The sequence below is a fragment of the Trachurus trachurus genome (genome assembly GCF_905171665.1).
Source record: "Trachurus trachurus genome assembly, chromosome: 19".
NCBI lineage: Eukaryota > Metazoa > Chordata > Actinopteri > Carangiformes > Carangidae > Trachurus > Trachurus trachurus.
The window spans coordinates 10,077,876-10,100,861 of record NC_139913.1 but is presented as its reverse complement, the minus strand read 5'-3'; the positions used below and the strand labels follow the sequence as shown (position 1 = coordinate 10,100,861).

The window sequence follows — 22,986 nt, the reverse complement described above, 5'->3', positions numbered from 1 at the left end:
ATGGCATATAAAGTGAGCAAATGCGCGATATTAATCAATTACATCGAATTGTATGTCATTAATTCATTCACAACAGGCTAATATGTAAAAGTATGGGATAATTTAATAGAAAACATTTTTATTAATCCATTATTGATAGCAATCGTCCTATCATTTTCTAATAAATATTCCGGTTGATTCGTGAAAATGTTTAGGCCTACTCATTTCAAATCGAGGCCTTTTCCGTCCGTATTTCCAGTTTTGTTGGCGTTTTTGGAATACGTTCAATGTACAAAATCCCCACGTTCCCCACAGTCCGTGAAGGTAGCATACCTAAAGCTCGAGGGGGGAACCAGCCAATCAGAGCGCTGCTTTTTTCTAACGGTCAAACTGTGTGTGACGCAGTTACGGGAGTATACCAGCAGAGGGCGACGTGTCATCAACGGAGCAGTGTCGAGCTCCGATTTAATTACACTTTTTAAAGATTATTTTGTCATTTACAAAAACATAAAGTATTTTATATAGTTACATACGACTGTTAAAATGAGTGCTTCAGTTGTAATTCAGGAATCGGGATCGCTAAATCCGTGTAAAGTTGAAAGTTAAGTGAAATGAACGCTTTAATCTTAACTTTTTCAAATAATATAGCGTCAATTAAAGTGTATTTGTGAATTAAAGTGTATTTGTGTGTGTCGAGACACTTAGTAGCTACAGAATCGCTGCGTTTGCGTGAATTAAGTGTTTATTATTATTATAATTAGCGTTAGCCGTAAGTTAGCACTATTAAGTCAGAGTTTTAACAGGATATATCAACTTTATCCTGTCTACAAAACAAAAAAGCTGTTAAAACTACCAACATGTATTGCGTTTAATGTTTTTAATTGATATGTGATTTTGCGTCTATTTATTAATTGTTTTTGCTTTATTATTTTTCATTTAATTATTCATCTACCGGTTTTTTGTTTTGTTTGTTTAGATATTTATTATAAGCTTTTGCATTGTTTACAGGGTTCCCTAGTTCATTTCTTCTTTTGCTTTGATTGTAACTGTATTGCTGTGTTTGATATAAATAAAGGAAAAAAAAAAAAAAAAAAAAAAAAAGCAGCAGCAACACTACTTCCTGAGTTTAGGGAAGGGGCTTGGTCGCGTACCCGCGCACCGCGAACGCGCATGCATCAAATTAGCATCGATGAAGTTTGTGCGAACATGGCGGATTTCCTGCCGACCAGGTCCGTGTTAAAAGTTTGTCTACCTGTCTGCCTGCTCAACAGCGGCGAGGTCGAACAGCTACGAAAGTCCAAGGAGATCGACAGATGTCTCTCCCGGGAGAAACCGTACGTGAAACGGCTTGTGAAGATCCTGCTGCTCGGCGCTGGCGAGAGCGGCAAGTCGACTTTCCTCAAACAAATGCGGATCATCCACGGCCAGGACTTCGACCAACAAGCCCGAGAGGACTTCAAAGGCACGATTTACAGCAACGTTATTAAAGGTAACATCTCTATTAACGTCGGTATCGTTTGGTATGTTTGTGGAGGTTAAAAACCGGGTGAAAGGCCCCGCTTGAAAAGGCGCTGAAAAAAAAAAAAGGATGGGAGAGTTTCCACATCTGTTTAGCAGCAGCAGCGGCAGCAGCAGCAGCAGCAACGCCTGAGCCTTCATGGGCTGGGTGAGAAAGGACATATATATATAAACAGTCTACATCTGCTGTGTCGGCACACCCAACAACCGTGTTTCTGCTTTAATCTAAAGGCAGATTTATTTGTATAGCACAATTAATACACCAGAGGTAGATGGAAATACATTTAAAATCAAAAACAGAAACAAGAAAGTACATTTAACAAGGAAAAGAAGGAAATAAGGCAGTGTAGGACAATAATAGGAAGTAGGATGATCTAAAAAAAAAACTTTAAAATGTTAAAATCTAAAACAGACAATTACATTTAACAAGGAAAAGAAGGAAATGAGGCAGTATAGGACAATAATGGCGAATAGAATGATAGAAAAGTCATTAAAATATTAAAATCTAAAACAGAAAAATACATTTAAAGGAAATAAGACGGTAAAAGATGAAAATAATATATAGGATTTAGCAAATGGTAACGTTTTCAACCATGACTTGACAGTTTGTGCAGACCTCAGGTGTGCAGGCAGGTGAGGAGCATAATAACTCATAATGAATGCTGCTTCACTTTGTTTCTGGTTCTGGGAACATAGTAAAAACCTGTAGTCCCAGATAATCCAAGGGGTCTGTATGCTTCATATGGATTATATAATAAATCTAGAACATATTTAGCGCTTCTGTAGACCAACAATAAGATTTTAAAGTTTAAATTTTACTCTTTCTAAACAGTTCACAGCCCTGAAATGCGGCCCATAACATATTTCAAATGTTCATCATAGCTGCTGCACACACAGGGCCGGCAGTTCAAATAGCCATAGGCAAGTTGTGTTGCTCAACAACTAACCCAGGGATGAGGCTAATGGAGGGTGAACCCACCCGCCAGTGTGACTGCGTTCTGTAGTTATGTGTTCCTGTTTGTCCACTCTTTGTATGTACAGGGAGTACACTAAACAACACGGACATCTCATTAAACAGTAAAATCCAAAGTAAACAAAAACCGGCCCTATGTAGCCCAGTCAGGGGTGAATCAATACCAGTCAACACATAATACTATAAACTGTCAAATAAATCATGTCAGACTTCACCAATGTATATATTTGTGCTATTGATTAGGTAAAGTGCTGCTGTAGCAGACCACTCCCTGTGCATGTTTATGAGGCCACAGTTATTAGTATAGAAACTATAAATATGGCTGCAACAGGTTGTCCAGAAAATACATTTTGGTGAATCTTGACTATTTATATGTCTATCTTAGTTTCTAGCCTCTCAAATATGTACATTTTGGATTATCTCTGTCAAAACACATGATAGACAATTGAATTTCACTGGATTCTGGACAATGGGTTGGACATAAGAAGACATATGAAGTAATAATCAGCACCTTTAACTGTATAGAAAATAACGGGCAGCATAGGCGGCGCTAGGACAGTAGGAATGGGGAAGCTATACGGGACAAAAAAAAGAGAACGTTTTTACCCATAGGCAGATATATAAATTTTGATTATATTCATCAAAATGAGATGGAGTAGAATGATTCCTTTCATTCTCTACTTGTTTTTTTTGTTTTTGTTTTTTGCTGTAGTAGCCCATAATAAATTAATCAATGTTCTTAGCATACGCCACGGGGCGTTTGTGTCATATTTCTCAACTATTTCTTCAGGGTTAAATCCTTTTACCGTAGTTATTGCTCTCGATGTACAGAAGCGACACAGTTGACAGTATCTGCTGTGCCATAGTTGTCCTCATTCAGTTGCGCACCCGCTGCATCGCTGAGAATGTGCGCTCACACAGGTGTCAGGTGACATGATTTCAATTTTGGACGGGCCACAGTAATTTTGGATGGGCCACTACTTAGGAAAAAATAACACTAACATACATAGAGTTGGAAATTATTCCTGAATGACTCGTTCGTGTCTATATTGAAAGCACACATAATTTCTGCTGAGACGAGCTTTGACAGCGCGGTGCGCCGCTCTCTCTCCCGTTAAAAGTTAATCTAGCTCACCCAGTGGACCTCTCTCTCTCTCCTCGTCTCTCTCTCTCTCTCCTGTTACTTATATGTGTTTAACCAAATGCACGAAAAGCCAAATCAAGTCAGAAATGCGTAGCCCACATCTTTTTAACTCAGACATTTATTTTCATAAAGTAATAAAATATCTCGACATTTTGCCATCGTTAACATTGAGACAAAAGGCTGCAGGAATGGAAGAAGAATTTGGCAAATCATCTTATCACGCAAAAAGTCACAACAAACAGGTTTTGCACAATGGTTTGCACAGATAAGTCTTAAAATATGTGCAACACCTTCTCATCACAATCCACGCCATCAGCGGTTATTAAAACCCAACTCATCAGGACGCGATGACCACCGCTCACATTACACAACAAACCGTTAACAATTAATCCACACTCAAACCGAAGCAACAAGTTAACTGTACTCAACAAGCTGTTATTACAAGGTTTACAACAGATATGACAGGCTGTGTGTGTGCGTGTATAAAGAAAGAGAGGGAGGGAAGAGAAAGTACGTAACCTGCTAGCTGTTAGCTACCTCAGCTCAGGCGTCGGTCCGTCAGGTAAAAGCTGCTGTTTATTCCTCAAATGAAGCTCATGCAGTTATTCAGCCTCCCCGGTACAGTTATCCATCACTGCTGTTGAATTAGCCGCTAGACTGCTGGAAGCTAAAACCGAGGGGGCGACTGTTTGTTTACAATTCACGAAAGCAACGTGAACGTACGTGCCGCTCACACTCAGTAGAGTTACGCAATGAAGCAGCGTAGCCTCAGCCTCCCTCGGCGTACAGAGGCAAAGCACCACACTCGCTGCCTCTCCTCTGAAATACAACGAAGACGGCGTGTGGTTTCTACGGCTGCCTGACACATGCTGACACATTTAAACCTACGTAATGACGCAGGTAACCAGTCAAATACGACCGGAAATTCTAAATCTAAATCTAAATTTTCCATTTTATTATTTGTGATGATTTTTATTTTATTTTCTGTGACAATCTAGGGGAAGCTAAGCTTCCCCTAGCCTATTGATAGCGCCGCCTATGACGGGCAGGGTTAATCAAAACCGAAAATAATAGTAGCAGCAGCGATTTTGATGATGATAATAACTTTATTTTTAATGCATAATAGTTTATGTACATTCAAAATATACAATACATGACTCACTATAGCCACGCCACATAAGATTCAGTCTATAATGTGGGAGGACATCCTCATTCTCATATGAGGTTGGTCTGAAGGTGAGAAGAAGCCGGAAAAGTTTAGTTAATGAGGTATAAATGTAGGATAAACCAGCCTTTCTAAACATTTAAAAACATAAAATAAAGTCTTTAAATGAACTGGAGAAATACGCCCTTGGTTATTTCATTAGAATTAAAAGTTAGAGAATAAAATATAGGCTAGTTGTATTTTGTTTATCTTGTAGCTGTGACACTTTAAAAATCACAGTTTTTACATCCACGCAGGTTCAGTCAGTGAGACACCGGTTTTCATTCTGCTCTTTTCTCTCCTCCACTTTGTCTTTTGTTTCCTATCCGTCCCCCTCGCTGCCCCTTGACACCGATTTTGTCCCACTTCCCCCCCCTCCGCAGGTGTCCGCGTGTTGGTGGACGCCAGGGAGAAGCTGCACATCCCGTGGGGCGACCCGGACAACCAGCCGCACGGGGACAGCCTGATGGCCTTCGACACCCGGTCGGCCATGATGGCCAACGGGCAGCTGGAGGCGTCCATCTTCATGCGGTACCTGCCCGCCATCACGGCGCTGTGGGAGGACTCGGGGATACAGAACGCCTTCGACCGGCGCAGGGAGTTCCAGCTGGTAGGTGGACGTACACATTATACACGTTTGATTTAGTTTCCAGCTCAGTCCGGTGTTTTTTTTTTAATGCTTAGAAAAATCAAGAGCGAGTGAGATGAAAGGCAGAGAGAGAGAGCAGCTGTGAAAATAGAAAGTGAAACTGAATTTCTTGGTAATTCATCCTCCCTTTTCCTCTTTCCCTGTATCTCACTCTGATTTTTTTTTTTTTTTTTTTTTGCGTCCTGTCGCTCCCCTTGTGTCTGCGTCGAGCACGCAGACATGTGATTGAGTCAGCTTCCTGTTTACACCTCTCCCTTCTCCTTGGTTGTCAGCATGCACATTTCAACGCGCTGACATTTACCCCAGAGTAACGCCACAGCTGTGGTCGAGAATTACAGGGACTCTGCTCCGCTCTGTGCCTTTTTATTTTGCCCGGGTATTACTTTCACAACCTGCTGCTGCGGTTTAAAAAAAAAAAAGAAAGATTCCTGATAAATCAGCCTGGTGTTTGCTTATTTAATGCGAGCTGTCGGGTCGTGTCACAGACTTTATACATTGTCCAGCTGTGGAGGAGAGACAGAGTGGGGCACACGCTGCTCCAAGTAGCTCTACGCAATGAGACAAAAACAGAAAATTAAAATTCTTCTGTCACTTGAATGAGGCTGAACTGTTCTGAATGGTGTTTTGTTAGCCCCCCACCACACACACATACACATACACACACTCTCTTGCACACACACACACACTCAGTGGTTGTGCAGACAGAGAGGGGAATAAGAGTGATCAGAGCAGGAATGTTGATCTGTAGTTAAACAGCTTTATGCTTACAAACAGAGCCCTGGCTCTCACACTCGCTGTTATTTGCACACAAACACTAAGACTGTCACACACTCATGTTACACAAGTACCAAGGACACACATTCTCTCTGCATGTTGTCTATATATTTTGGCTTTTAAACTAAACTATTGGAAAATTGTTAAAATAACTGTTTATAAAGTGTGTATATATAACAAAAAACACAGCAACTTCCCTTTACTCCACCTCTGAATATGTCATCACAGATAATCCATTTAGCACGGAAACAATTAATTTGTGTTAATTCCGTTATAAAACAACCCGGACTTAACACACCAGTCAACATAAACACCAGGAAACAAACACCATCATTAGATGTGGTGTTAAAATAGTCGATATGTTGGGTGAGAAAATGAATAACCAGCGTCGTTTAGTAAGAAAAAGATACCGAACTATCAGCTGGTTCCAGTTTATCATTACAAATCAAATGTATTTTGAGTTTGGTACGCAAGATGTTTAACGTAAATGATGTTTTATGGATATTCTGATATTTTATTGACTAACAATAATAAAAAAGGCAGTTGCATCCTTTACCTCTTTAATATTTACAACTCCAGTTACACAGACACAGGATAACACACAGATGATTGAATGACTGATGTGGCTAGGTAGACACACACACAGAGAGTTAAACAGCTGCTGCTTTGGTAATAATGTCATTTATGATTTATAAATAACAAACATTCAGCTTTTTCTTGTCTTCAGTTATTGTCAAGTCATTATTTATAAATTCCCACCAGGCTGTGAGGCCAAAACTCTGAACAATTAATGATTAAGTCGATCAACAGTTTAATACGTAGTGAAAATGATCATAAAACTGTAGTTTTGTTGTGTCTAAATGTGAATTAAATCTAAAAACACAGGCAGCCGTCACACATAAAAAACACCCCAGAGGAGTCGTTCTGTTGGGAGCCGTTAAAGTTTTCCCTGCTCTCGGTAGCGAGGATTAATTTGTTTCTCCGCCTGCAGATACATCCCATTGTGTTTTGACCATGCTCTTTAAGTATTTGCATCACAAATCACACACACACACACACCCCTCCAGGCTCGCTCGTATCCGTCATTAAAAACACATGTACACGCTGGAAGGAAGCGCACACGGATCCTCACAAAGTTCACACCAGCGTTTTCTCTCTTTCTCATTTAAGCTCAGTGTAGTAACTCATCGTACAGATAAGTCCTAAAATCACTGTAGATCTGATTACATTTACACGGCTCTGACCAGGATGACGTATTGATGTCGTTGTTGAACGTTATGTTTCAGTTTTGCTTTAACAGCACATTGATGCTTTAGAACAACCAGATCTCAGACTCTTCTGGTTTCTCTTCTGCTTTTTACTTTTCTGTTTTTTTTGTCAGTGATTTTTTTTCTTCTTTTTCTTTTTTTCTTTTTTTTTTTACGTTTTCAAAACCACCACCGGTCCCTTGGCTGATTGACTGAAGCGTCTTTACTCATGCGAGGACCAGAATTAAAATTAGCCCTGACAGAAAGGTAACTCTTCTGTCTGCAGGCTTTTCACCGCAGCGTGAGTGTCGCTCGGCTCCTCCCTTGTGTAATCTAAGCCTCGCATAGACATCCCACACACACACACACATACACACACATACACAGGTTTTTCAGGTCAGGTTAGTTTTTTTTCTTTTTTAAGGGAGATCAAAAGGTGAGTACAGGAGCCTGCAGTGGGGAAAATGGCTGGTACGTGGCGTGCGTGGCGGTAGCAGCACGGAGGAGGAATACAACCAAAACAATCACTACTACTGATAAGATTTTTGAATTCAGTTTGCACAGATCCTCGGCTTTACCGTCGGCACTGATGCAAAATAACATGCAAAACGCTCCCCTGAGAAGGCGCGGGTCACAGGAAGAGGTGACAAAGAAAGTGCCTTTTTTGCTTTTGTGCAGTCACTTTTTTTGGCTTGTGTTGAGTACAGGGCACACACACACACACTTACACACATACACACACACACACAGATAAAGGAATGCATCTCAGTCTTGGCAGCCTCGTGTCTGGGCTTGCACTAATAGCGCATGAACAGCGTCAGAATAGCCTAGAAAAAACACCCCCACACACACATATACACACACACACACTCGGAGAGAGAGAGATCTAGCCACATTTCTCTATAGATCAAAGAAACTCTGTCAAACACGTGGCTGCTGCTGCAATACCAAACACTTTGCATCCTGCTTCGACTTCTCGGGCAGAATCAGGTCTCGCATTTTTGAGAGAGAAAACAAACAGTTCACCTGTGTGTGTATGTGTATGTGTGTGTGTTTGCTCGTTCGTTGTGTAGCAGCTGAACACAGACTTTGTCCTGCAACAGCTGCATGTCTTCAAAACATTAACAAGTATACTGTAAAGAACGAATGCATATTGAATATAGTGAATGTGTATTGCATTTGCACCACGTGTGTTTTTATGAATAAATTGTGCAGAATTAACAGAAATTCCTCCTCTGTCCTGTCGCAGGGTGAGTCAGTGAAGTATTTCTTGGATAATCTGGATAAGCTTGGCGAGCCGGTAAGTTGTTTCTGCCCTGCACCGATTGTTATAACCAGACATGTTATAGTTAATATTTGCAACGTCTAGACAATTTAAAGTTGGCCGAAGAAGTTGTTGGTATACGCTGGAAGGAGCTGCTCATCACATCGCCTCAGTGTTGTATCATAACAGGATATTTAAAACTCACAGGAAGCATGAAGTTCAGTGTCCTTAAAAAAATGATTTAAAAAAAAGTGTTAAACAAAGCTTTTAAATTTGGTATAAAATGTTTTATAGCTGACTTAAGGTTGGGAATTATCAATAACAACAACATAATATAAGTCACGATGTGTTATTATCATGATTTTGTCACATATTATGATGCACTGTGATTCATAACCAAAAAGGAAAACTTTGTTAACATCTGTTCTATGTGATAAGTTAAAGTTCATTTCACTTTCAATCCTTTTTAGTCCTGCTGAACGGGATCGGTGCCCAAAAACCTCAATTTAGTATTTGCAGTTTGTTTTCATGAAAGATCAATACTCGGCTTCTGTGAGCAAGCTGATACAATATTTCCACACACAAAAAAACGCTCTAATCTGATGGCAGACTGGCAGGAAACGGTTCACCATCAAGTAAAAAAAGTGGGGCGGTTGGTTGATTTAATTTTAGTCATCAAGAGTAAAAACTGTCACACCTGCCAACCGCAGCACCCGGGAAATATCTTCACCTTTATCTTCTATCGCTAAAAAACCCTTGAAACGGTCAAACCATCTGCTGCTTATCTAGTCCAGGTCACTTTTAAACTATTAAACCATTATAACTTATAATATCTTCATTATACAGTAACATTATAATGTTCTCATTATACATATTATTCACAGAAGAATTGATTTTATTACAGCAACAGGTTTAATCTGATACTTAATGTGTGTCAACAACGACTTCCCTTTTAGAGACTTATTCGTTTGATAAGTCGTTATCATTCATCATGTGTTGAAACAGCAGCTTCCATTTCACTCCATGTATGTGCACGAATATGTACATAAAGAATCATAATCCCTCTATTATATGTTTATAAACTGCTTTTAAAGCTAAGTAGAAGTATTTAAAGTTTTTTTTTTTTTGCTCATAATAATAAAGTTATGACGGAGCACACCACGGGAGTCAAGTATTAGAAATATTGTTACTATATTTTGCGTCTTAGCCTCGACGTGAACTTCCCTGGAATCATCAGTAGAAATTTCCAGCTGCTAAGTTTAGACTCTGAGGTTTTAGTAGAGACGAATAGAAGGTCACAAAAAACTAATGATGATAAAACTCGACTGGTGCAGAGATGGAGAGGCATGATGGGAGTTTCCACTGATCTGGTTCATACAGTAAAGATAAAAAAAAACAAAAAAAAACTCCACATCAGGGATTACTTTCTTCCTTGGTCTCGTCATACTACGGCTGTGATTTCCTTGGGGTTAATAAATGCGTCATCGGGTGTAAACAGAAGGGGCTCAGATAACTAACAGTCATGTATTTATTTCACCTGAAGAAGGAGATCTAACCACAGTCACTTCTTGCAAAAGGAAGTTTCTGCTTTAATGTGTTTTCGTTTGCTGTTTCTTTCTCTCTGCGTCTACGAGCTCAGTTGCTTCCTCTTGCGAGGGGAAATTTGCACAGTAGCACGTGGTTTTTTTTTTTCAAGGTATTATTTAACCAAATGTGGAAGAGTAAGAAATCAGAGCTGTTAATAGACCATCAGATTTTTTTCCCCCCTACATGTGTATATATATGATATTTCCAATCCAACTTTATTTGTTAAACACTTTAAAGCATCCAAAGTGCTGTGCAGAATGATAAGTAAAATACATAACAGCTCACATAAGGTGTAAAATAATATTTATTTAAGCAATATATCATGACAGGCCGTGGTATATGCTCATTATACCACGGCTTAGAGTGGTATAATGAGCATATACCACGGACTGGAGTGATATATTGCTTTTATAAAACGGTTAACAATAATGACAATATGAAAGAGGGATACGCAATCAATTTCATGTAGTTTTATTCAACCAGAAATACATATTATCCAATAAAATAGCCTCACTATGAAAAAAATAGTCCCACCTCTCCAGACATTAGCTCCAAATTAGCTCTGCATGTCGTCTTTTCCTCCGCTTTTTTTCAGGTGAAAGCCACTGCTCAATCCCCTCTACCGTTGTTAACCCTCCTCGGAGGTGAAAGTTAACCTTAAACATGTAAATTCAACTACTTTAGGCCATTTTTTAACATCGTAAAAACATCAACTATCTTTTGCTACGGACTGCAACAGTCCTACAACTTCCATTCATACCAGTCATACGTGCCTGAGGCGGAGTGATAGCCTACGCTGTGATAAGGCTTTAGAATAGTAGCCGTGGTATATGCTCATTATACCACGGTTGACAACCAATCAGATCGCTGGATTTCACCTTTCCGTTTTATAATGAATGAATATTTACTCATGGTTCCTCTCCCGCTCTCCTCCAGAGTTATCTCCCCAGTCAACAGGACATCCTGCTGGCCCGTAAACCCACCAAAGGGATCCACGAGTATGACTTTGAAATCAAGAACGTTCCCTTCAAGATGGTGGACGTGGGCGGGCAGCGGTCGGAGCGAAGGCGCTGGTTCGAGTGCTTCGACTCGGTCACCTCCATCCTCTTCCTCGTCTCCTCCTCTGAATACGATCAGGTGAGAAGAGCTGTGCCTCACACACACACACACACACTTGAGATTGGCTGATAAGTGGCACATTAATCAGTTTGCGGTAGCAGATAATGTTTGGTGACTTTTTGATAAAGTGGTGAATACTGTGTCTATATGCACAAGACTGTTGTGTGGAGTTGTGGGTCTGTAGTGTTGTGATTTATCTCTCAAACAGGAATCAAACTCCCTGTCACCAGTGTTTCGTTCACTTCAGATTATTTACTGGACGTTGTTGTTGAAGGTTTTTGTTTTGATAAATAAAGACTGTAAGTGTTGATGGACAGGGAGGTCAGAGGGAATATAATAAAGCATTTCCTTCGTTTCATTAAAAGTAGGAAGGAATAAATAAAATAATGTATCAATAAATTATGAATCAATCAATGAACAGTCAAGATTTGACAATGGATTTTCCAAAAACAGTGTAAACCCAGCTGGTTAGCTCCAGTCAATCAGGAGCTACCAATCAAATCGATACGGACAGAAGAAGAAAAGCAGCTGGAAAGAGGAAATGGAAATTGTGTGTTCCCATTTTTAAAACGCCTTTTCAGATACTCTTTCCTATTTTTTTTATTCATGCATTAATAAACGTACTTATAAAGGCTCATGTTTTTGTAAATCCATTGTTAAATCTATATCTGTAAGAATTAATTGATGAATTAATCATTAATAAGTCCTATTTTAAATGTCTGCTCAGATATGAAATGAAGGAAATGCTTTGATAAAACACACCCATCCTCCAGATTTGAGAGGTTTTTATAAATAGCAGCAGTTGATTGGCCAATAATGAGATGATGTGGAGGGAAACAAGGGAAGTTTGTGGTTTGATAGAGGTCTCAGGGTTTTTTTTTTTTCCAGTAGAGCGGTAAAAACAGTAGAAATGGCTGCAGGATAACATCTCATCTCATCAACATTTATGTGGTTTAATGTCCAAGTTACACAACAGATGAACTGAAGTGACCACATGAGGAAAGAAGAACCCAACGACTTGTTGATAGTTTTGGCTCTGTCAGTTCCTAGCTTATCATACTACCAACACATACACACCAGTGATAGTATCAGAGCAGCTGATGCATCACCACCGTTACCTCCATATGGAACAATATGGCCCATTGAGCGGCGCCATCTTCTCCACGTCGGAGTATAGTCGCTTATAGTTTCTGTTGCGTTGGATGGATTCAGCTTGAACTCTGAGCTGAGGGGGTTGTGACTGACTCCTAGTCTGTTTTTTTTTTTTCTTCGTCTTCTTCTTCTTGTTGCTGTAACAAACACACTCAGACGACGGCGGCGTCTCAAAAGGATTAGCATGTCTGAAGTGTTTACACAGATACACCCGTCTTCACTTGAACAGCGCTCGCAGCCAGCCAGTGAATGTAAATGACACCGGAGGCTCCTTCAGCTTCTTTTTCCTCGTTCGTGTTCACCATATCAACAACATTACGGGCTATTTATATGTATGTCAACACACGAACTCCGAGCTAATGATATACAGAACACATGATCAGTTTCACAAATCCTACAACATCTACCATCATAGTGAGTCTGTACTTTTTGTGCAATCTGAACACAAAGAGGGAAGCTCCAACATAAAACCACTGTGACCACCAGCAACTATTGATGAATTATCGATACAATCTTTAAAGGGATAGTTCAACATTTTGGCAAATTGGCCCATTGCCATAATCCCTATAGTTTTAGGAGTAGGTTCGTTACCTACGTTCGAGGTAAATGCAGAGACTGCTTGCCGAAAAACTGAATGAATTGAATTTACCTCAAAAACAACTCTGTCTCGTAATGTTTCATTATTATCTCATAGCGTGGTGAACGTGCAGGTCACAACTTGTCCACCAGAGCGTTTTGGAGTTGTTGGATTGTGTATTTGATGAGTTTGATGAGGGAAACCCAAGAAATCCCATTAGCCTCCGTAGCGTAGCTCTGAGCAGCTCGCGGCTCTGCTCCGCCGTTCTAAAACTAGCTTGCACCGACAATCAAAGGTAACAAACCTACTGCTATGACTATAGGGATTATGGCAATGGGTCAATTTGCCAAAATGTTGAACTATCCCTTTAAAGAGTTGATACAGTATCATGTCATAAAAATATTGCAATATTTTAATGTATCAGTATTTTCACATACCTCTGGTTTAAAAGATGTTCAGTTGGTACTACTGCGCCCAAAATGTACCAAGAAAATATAATTATATTGTAATTTATTGTCTCATATTGTCCAGTGTTGGTGCCTCTGTGAAGTGTAACCTCCGTTTCCTGTTGTTAGCTGGCTGGGTTGGTCTTCTACGTGTTGTGGTTCAGAGATGCTTCAGCAGGCGTTGGTCATAACAAGTGGTTGTTTAAGTTGCTGCTGCCTTTTGATCCACTCCAACCAGTCTGACCTTTCTCCTCTGACCTCTGGCATCAACATGGCATTTTCTCACTTCATATTTTCTATTCTTTTTCCAACCTTGAGGTGGTTGTGTGTGAAAATCCTGGTAGATCAGCAGTTTCTGAAATGCATAGTCATGTTTAAAGAACTGAAATCACTTTTCTTCCCTGTTTCTGAACCTCAGCAGATCATGTCAACACATGACTAAATGCATTGGGGTCAGTGACAAATAAGGGTTGACAAGATGAGCAACTTAGAAATATCTTGAAAAATAATTTTAAAAGTATCAGATTTGTTGAAATATACATTTTGTATTAATGTTGGTTTCATGTCATTTGTAATGACATTTTCTTAAGTAAGACTGAGTGCCCAGAAAATGTCAAATGGTGTAACCACAAAAGAATGATGAGTATTAAAAGGTTGATCCGCCTACAGTGGATTTAGGTGTACTTATAAAAATATACTTTCCTCAGAAAACATTACATTGAAATAGTTTTTTTTTTTTTTTTGCTGTATTTCTGTTTAAATTTGAATGTGTTTTATCAACACTGCGTAGGACATAAATAATATAACACATTTTGTAAAATTTGTCAAAAAACAAAGTGTTGTATTGCAAAAGTGAATGACATTTATTCCACATTTGAGTCCAGATTTATTTTCTTGTCTATAATCCGATTTTAATGAAAAAATACTGGTTCCACCACTTGACATTGGGTTGCGTCATGTCATTGACCCACTGAGTATTTGTAGATAGATAGATAGATAGATAGATAGATAGATAGATAGATAGATAGATAGATAGACTTTATTGATCCCAATCTGGGAAATTACAGTGCAGCAGCAGCATTACACAGACACACATTGACGATAACAACATATAGTATAAGAATATAAAGAATAAGAATATAAATAAGAATAAGAATATAAAATTTGTGTTAACAAGCTGCGTGTTCATCTACTGTTACAACCTTGTTACCACTGAGGTCTGAGAGGAAGCACCAGGCAGAAGTAACTGACCAGTCCCTCTGTTGTCTCACCCAGGTGCTGATGGAGGACAGGCAAACTAATCGACTGTGCGAATCGCTCAACATCTTCGAGACCATCGTCAACAACCGCGTCTTCATCAACGTCTCCATCATCCTCTTCCTCAACAAGACGGACCTACTGGAGGAGAAGGTGAAGAGCGTTCCGCTCAAGGACTACTTTCCCGACTACACCGGGCCGGAGCACAGCCTGCCGGACATCCAGGCGTTCATGGTGGAGTGCTTCCGGGCCAAGAGGCGCGACGCCACCCAGAAGCCTCTGTACCACCACTTCACCACGGCCATCAACACGGAGAACATCCGGCTGGTGTTCCGGGACGTCAAGGACACCATCCTCCATGACAATCTCAAACAGCTCATGCTCCAATGACCCCTGTCAACCTGTGAAAGTAGAGAGGACCTGAATGGGGACGAGCCTCCTCCCCGCTCCTGAAGAGGACCGGGGGCGAGAGACCGGTCTCAGAAGAATCTGATCGACAGCAGCATTCTTCTCCAGCTGTTTTTATATTAGTTTTTACGCTCCTCTTTTGAAGAGTTGGCCTTCTTGTTAGTTCAGGGTTTGGTAGGGGAATGAGTTAGGAGGGGCAGAACGTCTGTGGTATAAAAAAAAATGCAAAAAAATAAATGATAAAGAAGAAGCGGGCAGGTCGGATGTTGGATGACATCTGATCTCTGCTGCTTCTCCTCTGGCCTGAGCTCGGCCTCACAGCGCAAAGACGCACGCGCTGGGGCTTTTCAACTCGCAAGGTGCCGGTGCTGGCACCAACGCCATGGAAAAAAAACCGGGGCATACACACACTTGACTTACCAAGCAACACAGAGTAAATAACCACGGTGAAGCTAGATGTTCAAAATGTACCAAGATTTATCTGTGCCAGAGTTGATTTGCCGGTCTGTGTCCAAGCACTGAATTAACCTAGTCCAAAAATCACTCCATTGTTTCAGACGCAGTCTCCAGCGCTGCTCTGTGAACATTTGTTTTTTTAAGCCCCTGTCGACAATAGAGGGTTGATGATGATCTGGAGACTGCACAATTGTCTGTTTTTTTTTATTTTTTATTTTTTCTCTCGTATGGCAGCACCGTTCCTCCCTCGTCCCGTCCCAGTTATCGGTTTTCCTTAAGTCAGCGCCACCAGGTCTTAAAGTGCCGGCACGGAGCCAGTGCAGCCGGGACAAGGACCAGAGAACGATTTCGATGCGGAAACCGGCTCCAGCACTGGCACCTTGTCTGTGGAAAACTTGCTAGAAAAGAAAAGTGTAAGACTGAACCTACGATGCCTTTCCACTTAATGTCTTATAGACAGATCACTGTTTGAATCCTGCGTTTGTGCCTGTGTCTCTCCAAGAAAATAAAGCCAGTCTCGTCTTAGCTTCCTCTAACAGATAATTAAGTTGCGACTAGTTTGTCGTTTGTAAAGGGTGTCGCACCCGCGTTCGGCACATGGAGGCAGGTGTGCCGGCAAGTGAACATGCAGTCCACTGTTTTCTCAGGGTTTGAATCAAAACCAGCGTAAATGCTGACATCACTGTTGGTGAACTAACTGAATAATCTGATCTTTATTTGGGCGGCAGAACGACGAGACTCAGCCAGGCCTCAGTACAGTTATAGCCGGGTGGTGTTTGGTACTGTATCCTCCTGGCTTTGACCCCAGATCGTCGGCCCAGAATCCCCTTTCTCCACTCTTTACCCCCCACCCTGTCCTGTCCTGTCCTGTCCTGTCTGTCTTTATTTTCATCTCTGATTAGATGCCTTGTAAAGGAACAGACCCCTCCCCACCTCCTTCTGTTGCCTGAATGATGAATGTCTGTTAATAAATGTACAGAGATTTGCTCTAGATCGTCTGAATATACTGTAACCAGTCATGTGAGAATTGTGAGTTATGACTCCAGGCATGTCTAAAAATAATTTTTTATACATGTTTTAATCTTTGTGCTATTTAGGACTTCCCTTTTTAAAATACATTGAAATTGTAGTAAAAAAAAAAGAAAAGAAAATACAGACAAAAAAAACCACTGGAGTTGAATACTTTTGTCAGCAACTGTATTTTGTAGGGGGCCAATCTTTGTTAGAGGACGACTTCCAGGGACTGTTAAAATCTCTGCTTCTCTGCCAAATCACCCCGTGCTTTCTCCGCTCTGTTCACATTGACAGACTGTAGTTTTCCTCCCCAAATATAAATCTCCTGTGAGCTTCAGTCTGCTTCCAGTCCTGGCTGTGTACATACTGTAATCTGTTGCCATGTAAATAATATTCAGGTTTATCTCCTTATATGTAAATGGTTGTAGAAATGGCATTTTTTTTCCCTATTCTGAATGTGTCTCAAATCATTGCTTTTTCCAATGAAGATGACTTTTTTCATGTAGATGTATTTTTTGTGTAACTTTTTTCATCGCCTTTATGAAAATTCATTCCTGTGTCAAGTCTCATGCCACTCTAACGCTCTCAATAAATACACTTTTCTAATGAAGTGAGACTCCTCTTTGGTCATTACACATTATCTGTTTGCTTCTTTATAATTTACACCAACAACCACTGTGCAACCAAATTTGTATTTTGATTAGATTAATGTTATTTAAAATTTCTATATGTTTCTCTCAATGATAGCCTACATCAATTGCTTTGCATTTTATTTTGAAGCTAACTAATAGACACTGTCAGAGTCAGAAATAGTTAATTAATTGCCTGTGGTTAACTATGACATAACATCACTGCATTTCACATATAGTAGCTAAACATATATGTTAAGATATATAGGCTACCCTTCATATTCAAAATATACCCTGTCAATGTTAAACAATAGCTACATAATTATTCCTCCTCCAAAACAAATTATTAGTGAATCATGACATAGCATATGATATGACAACTCCCTGATGAAGCCCATGACATGAGGCTGAAAGCTCCATAGACTTCAAACAACTGGATCTTGAGCTCAGAAACATCATTTTCATAATAAAATCCAAGTGTTTTGGTTTGATTAAAACGTCTTTTTTTCCCCGGTAACATCCCTTAAACACGCTTGAACACTCGGGCCTTTCGCCACGACATTTTTCAGAGGGAAATTTGACTAATATCGCCAATAGATTCACTGGTATTTTCGGGGATTTTACGCAAAGCCGGAAGTGGACGAGGGTGAATCATCTCAACCAGGCGGCGGCAGGCGCACGCGCCACACCCACACTGACTGATCTCAACGTGTTCAAACTGTCAGTTCACGTGCTCAAACGATGAATCTGACAGGTCCCGTTACAACCAAACTATCTACATTTTAATTTTACCCCACACAACATACGGCATTTTTTTTTTTTAAACATAACTTTACGACAAATTTGTTTCTGTTTGCGTTACACTCAGGCTCCTCGCGCGACACCCCAAGGGTCTTTTTTTAAAACGTCCTCACAGCTGCAACAACCATAACAACCGTCTTCAACCCAGTGAAAAGCTGTCTCAAGTTTAGAGTCACCGCTGCGCAACAATGTGACAGTTCATGAAACTTCACATTTTGCATAAATTATCGTCGCCGCTGTAACTTTTTCTACTCAACGGTCTCGGAGCGTGCTTCACTCTGATTGGCTGTTTTGACGCACGCGGTAAAGATGAGCTCCGGTAAGTTACATAAACGTTTGTGTCATTCACAAAAGGAAAGAACAAAAAAACACACCCAAATATCACGCGACTTAAACAAAAACCAATATAAAGGTTGTTGTTGTTTCTATTGGGACTTTAGTGGTCGACGTAGGTGTTGTACAGTAGAAACTACAGGAGAGTAGGCTACGTTATTGCTGCTTTTACGTCAGTGGGAAGGTCAGCCCACACGTGTGTCACGCTATAAATTACGCACTGCATTTATTTAGCTGCAGTCAGATAGGCCTGTTGGTATTTCACAGGTTCATGAGTTTGTAGCTATATATTTAGAATTGAAAGCAGAAGTTGACTAATAGCGCAGTTGCTACTATTTTGGTTGTTCATTGATCATTAGGCCTAACAACTATTTCCTGGTTCCAGTTTCTCATATGTGGTTTAGACCAATATGCAACTAGGCCTACTGATTGGTTTTACTTTTAGTGTATAGCCTAGTAATTCTCTGATTAATCATGAAACTATTAAATTTAAAAAAAGTAGCCTATCCTCACATCTTATTTTGTTCACCCATATACCCCCAAATATTTGGTTTGCAACTCATTTAATTTGATAGAGATACTTACTATTTATTACCTTATTTACAAATAATGACTTAAGTAGCCTAGTTGTACATTATTTATTATTGATGAATCTATTAATTCAAATAAGATATGTAGTTTTATGCTTTTCTTTTCCACACATAATATTGTTTGATCTAGTAAAGCACATTGAGTTGCCTTGGTATGCAATGCACTATATAAATAAAGATGCCTTGGCTTGGCTTGCCTTGCCTAAAGTCAAGAAAATAAAAAAGTTTAACTGATTTAACACTGCTATGTCCCCGTGTCCCCACAGAGGTGTGTCCATTCTGTGGGAAAACCTACAAAAGGTTGAAGAGTCACCTTCCACATTGTAAAGCAGCGGCGAGGTCCAGATCACCTCCAACCACTCAGACAACATCCTCTCAGCTGATTGGCTCCTCCGAACCAACGGCAACGGAGGAAACGTTGATGGCGGAAAGTTGGAAGGTGTCTACGGCGCTATCATCATCACCTGCTGTAACAACGACCAAGAAGAAGAAGAAACCGAAGCTGTCTGAACAAATTGAGATCGCCGCCACCTCCCTGAACTCCTCCTCCTCCCCGGCGCCACCTCCCGACATCTCCAAGCCGAAGAAGAAGAGTCTCCGTGCTCTGATAGAAGCTGCAAAGTCGGACCATGTTGGTAAAGGATCACTGGAAGGAGCCAGATCTGCCTCAGGAAACCGACCACCAGGTTCAGATCCCGGGGAACCCATAGACGTCGTCTCTAAAAAGAAAGCGCCAAAGACGAAGAAGAGGGCGACCCATGTTCTTTCCACAACTGGAGACGCTGACTCTGACTCTCTGGGGTCTGAAATAAGTAAAAGTAGCACAAGATCCAACAAGAGAGACGACTTCTGGGTAGAAACTGAGGATTTATCCACAAATGAGATGCTCTTAAAACCCGGAAGTAGCCACCTGGCAAAGATTACCATCCAGGACGTTAAAGCCACGTTAGGCCGAGTGAAAAGCATCACTCCGTCCAGCATAAGCAGCAGAATAAGACTTGATACTAGTCTGAGTCCAGTTCCAGCAGGACAGCAGAATCAGAATCTCATTACCAGCTTGGTAACGACTAAAACGAAGCCGAAACAAACGTCTTTGATCGCTCTGAAACACAACGGTTCCTGTCACTCCAAACCAAACCTCCCTGCAGCTCCTCCACTGTCCGGCCACCTGTTGTCTCCTCCGTGTACCGTCAGCATGAAAGACGGGCTGAGAGCGTCCGTGACAGAGCGTCCGTCAGTTTCACAGATGGCCATTCAGCTTCCAAGCCAAACTCTGCCGGCGAAGGTGGAGATGCTGATGAAGGCTGACAGGAAACCAAATGTTCCTCATGGTCAAACTGAAGGTCAGTGCAGTCAAAGACACTGGAGGTTTAGGAATTAATGTTACAAACAGTTGTCCATTGATTTTAAAAACAGAAATGTCAAAGCTTTGATGGTTCCAGCTTCTAAAATGCAGCTGTTTCTCCATTCTATCTATCTATTCTATCTTCTATCTATTATTGTGTTTTGGGTGGGAAAAGCTTGCACTTAACGAAACTGCAAAATGTATTTTTCACTGTTTCCTTATGTTTTCAAGAAGCAAACAACTTGATTTTTTTTTATTTTTAAAGGGTTTTAAATCAGTTTATCAGTTTGAAGAAGTTCAAGTTCTGTAGTTACATTTTGAAAATGCACAAAAACAAACTTTGTGTTGTGTAAATTGAGGTCCTACTATCAGCACTTGCATGGCAACAGCAACGATCGACACCCAGGCCGAGTGAAATGCAAGAGGATGTGCTTCCAGTGTGTATTTACCTGTCCATGCTCTGATTCCCTTCAGGTGCCGCGATGCCGCAGAGTCTCGGACAGGTGAGGCTGAGGGAGTTACCGGAGTGGTTGGCCCGCAAAACCCCCGGCCATCCGAGAGACGTGGTGGGAATGGTGCAAAGAGGTCAATATCAAACACACACACACACCTTACTCAAATATAAATATAATACCCAGCCTATAACACTAAATGTACATGTCGACCTCTTGTTTGTTATCTCTGGAGCTGTTTTTGAGATGTGCTCATAGATTACCTGGAAACAGCTCCTCTGGATCTGTCCAAACAAAACCCTGCCACTAAAGCTCACAAATTAACACCAATATACAAACTATATAAAGAGTGAAATCGACTTTTTGAGGTTTTGCAGAAGGTTGTTTCCTGTACGGGAGACTTGGTGATATGATCTGGCATTTAACTCTCCACAAAACTATAAAAAATAGTCTGATTTTTTGTATATTTCTTGGGTAGGTGCTTTTTATAAGCCCATATAGGGTTTTTTAACCTCTCCCGCACTTACTATTCTTGTTTCATTTCTGTTTTCTTGTAATTGTCTTTTCTTATAGTGCAAATAAATGAATACACAAATACAAAATACAAATTACTGAGTTTTCTAGGTGCTATAGGTGGATTTTATTACCTTTGGACAGAATCTATCTAAAGGTTGTTTCTAGTCTCTATGCAGCTAAGCTAATCGGCTGCTTGCTGAGTGTTTCCATAATAGACTTTTTCTTTAAGTCTTAAATCATGTTGTTGTATGAGAGGATTTACATGCATGTGTTCCCTCTCCTCTTCTGTGCCCCCTGCAGGCTGGCACTGGTATTACAGGAGATACATTGACGTGAGGAAGGGCGGTGTGGGTGGGCTGGGCATGCTGTTTGCAGGATACTGTGTGCTCAGCTACATCTGGAGTTATCCTCATATAAGTAAGTAAGTGAGTGGATCAGTTTCAGGCAGCCGTGTTTCATGGGATCAACAGATGTGGAGGTGACTCAAGTGTGTGTTTTTTTGTTTTTCCCAGAGCGCGATCGCTGGAGGAAGTACCACTGAGGTCAAGGGAAGACATGGCAGAGAAGTGTTACTGTAGTTTTTACAGCTCAGATTTTCTATGAATTAAAACGTTGAAGATGGCATAACCTGTTTTGTTGCAGACGTTAAAGCTGTTGTCTCCAGTCTGTATGTTAATCTAAACTTATTTACATTTAACTGACAAATGTGGGAGTGGTATCAGTCTCCCAAAATGTCAAAGAGTTGTAATCTTGATCCTGGTAGTTTCACTTTCATCTGATTTACGCCTGTGGGTACAGCACTGCAGGTTATGCAAATTAAGACTTCATGGTTTATTTATTTATTCATTCTGTTTGTCTGAAACTATTTTATTCTAGTTAAAGAAGGGAAAGCTCTACTAAAAATATATTCTTAATTGGGACTTTTATTTATTTATTTTATTTTATTTTGTGGTCTCTATTTAAGTGTTACAAATGTGAGACACAGCAGCTCCACACGGTGTCACTGTCGGGTCGTGTTCACTAAAAAAAAAAACCCTAAAAAGGGCTGGGCAGTCAAATGTTTGCTATGCAGAGTTTTCTCAGCTCCTTTGTGCAGAGGCATCGGTGCTGGGATCCATGAGCGGATTAGAGGGAACCAAGAGTTTTTAACCAGATAAAAATCTTTCTCTGGGAGCTCAGACGTACAAGGAACATGAAATGTGAAATATCGTATCCATGGAGAGATCCTATCTGTGGATCAGAGGGAACACAAATCTGTTTTTCTGTGGCAATGCTTCCCCTCCTGTCACATGATGTTATTATGCATGCTTAGGCTGTCAGTGCCTGTGTGTGTGAACACTCTCAGAATAGTAATGGAGGGACACTGAAGGAGGCTCTGAGCCGGACTGGACCAGTTTGTTATTGTATTCTTTGTATTGTATGAATTTATTGTTGACTCTCCTCGCTGCTGTAGTGAACACACATTAGCTACAAATGAAGAAATGACAGTATTTTTGTAACGATTTTTCCTGACGCCGCTCCTTGGCCAACACAATAAAAAATAATTTCCATT

General features: G+C 40.5%; 2 protein-coding genes across 3 annotated transcripts; both read left to right on the top strand.

Annotated features, from left to right (window-relative positions):
* Nucleotides 1–1,164: 1,164 nt before the first annotated feature.
* On the top strand, nucleotides 1,165–17,378 carry LOC311002915 (guanine nucleotide-binding protein subunit alpha-13-like). 2 transcript variants are annotated; one of them, XR_014596255.1, is made up of 6 exons: nucleotides 1,167–1,468; nucleotides 5,202–5,428; nucleotides 8,738–8,788; nucleotides 11,276–11,476; nucleotides 14,909–16,268; nucleotides 16,981–17,378. XR_014596255.1 is itself a non-coding variant. In XM_083994506.1 (5 exons), the coding sequence occupies exons 1-5, from the start codon at nucleotides 1,186–1,188 to the stop codon at nucleotides 15,278–15,280; spliced, it is 1,134 nt and encodes a 377-aa protein (XP_083850632.1). In that variant the 5' UTR covers nucleotides 1,165–1,185; the 3' UTR covers nucleotides 15,281–17,378. The 2 variants fall into 2 exon arrangements, 1 of the variants encoding a protein (XP_083850632.1); XM_083994506.1 differs by having other exon boundaries at nucleotides 1,165–1,468; nucleotides 14,909–17,378.
* A 2,118-nt stretch (nucleotides 17,379–19,496) lies between these two features.
* Nucleotides 19,497–22,903, top strand: LOC311002922 (uncharacterized protein). Its single transcript, XM_083994516.1, has 4 exons — nucleotides 19,497–20,464; nucleotides 20,941–21,051; nucleotides 21,735–21,851; nucleotides 21,947–22,903. Exons 1-4 carry the CDS (start codon nucleotides 19,543–19,545, stop codon nucleotides 21,973–21,975), a joined length of 1,179 nt encoding a protein of 392 aa, XP_083850642.1. The 5' UTR covers nucleotides 19,497–19,542; the 3' UTR covers nucleotides 21,976–22,903.
* Nucleotides 22,904–22,986: the final 83 nt, after the last annotated feature.

Bases quoted from the DNA above. Each gene is read 5' to 3' on its own strand.
- LOC311002922 (XM_083994516.1), top strand. From the start codon at position 19,543: ATGGCGGAAAGTTGGAAGGTGTCTACGGCGCTATCATCATCACCTGCT. The intron at 20,465-20,940 runs GTCAGTGCAGTC...GATTCCCTTCAG, and splicing joins TCCTCATGGTCAAACTGAAG to GTGCCGCGATGCCGCAGAGT. The intron at 21,852-21,946 runs GTAAGTAAGTGA...TGTTTTTCCCAG, and splicing joins CTGGAGTTATCCTCATATAA to AGCGCGATCGCTGGAGGAAG.
- LOC311002915 (XM_083994506.1), top strand. From the start codon at position 1,186: ATGGCGGATTTCCTGCCGACCAGGTCCGTGTTAAAAGTTTGTCTACCT. The intron at 1,469-5,201 runs GTAACATCTCTA...CCCCCTCCGCAG, and splicing joins TTACAGCAACGTTATTAAAG to GTGTCCGCGTGTTGGTGGAC. The intron at 5,429-8,737 runs GTAGGTGGACGT...GTCCTGTCGCAG, and splicing joins GGCGCAGGGAGTTCCAGCTG to GGTGAGTCAGTGAAGTATTT.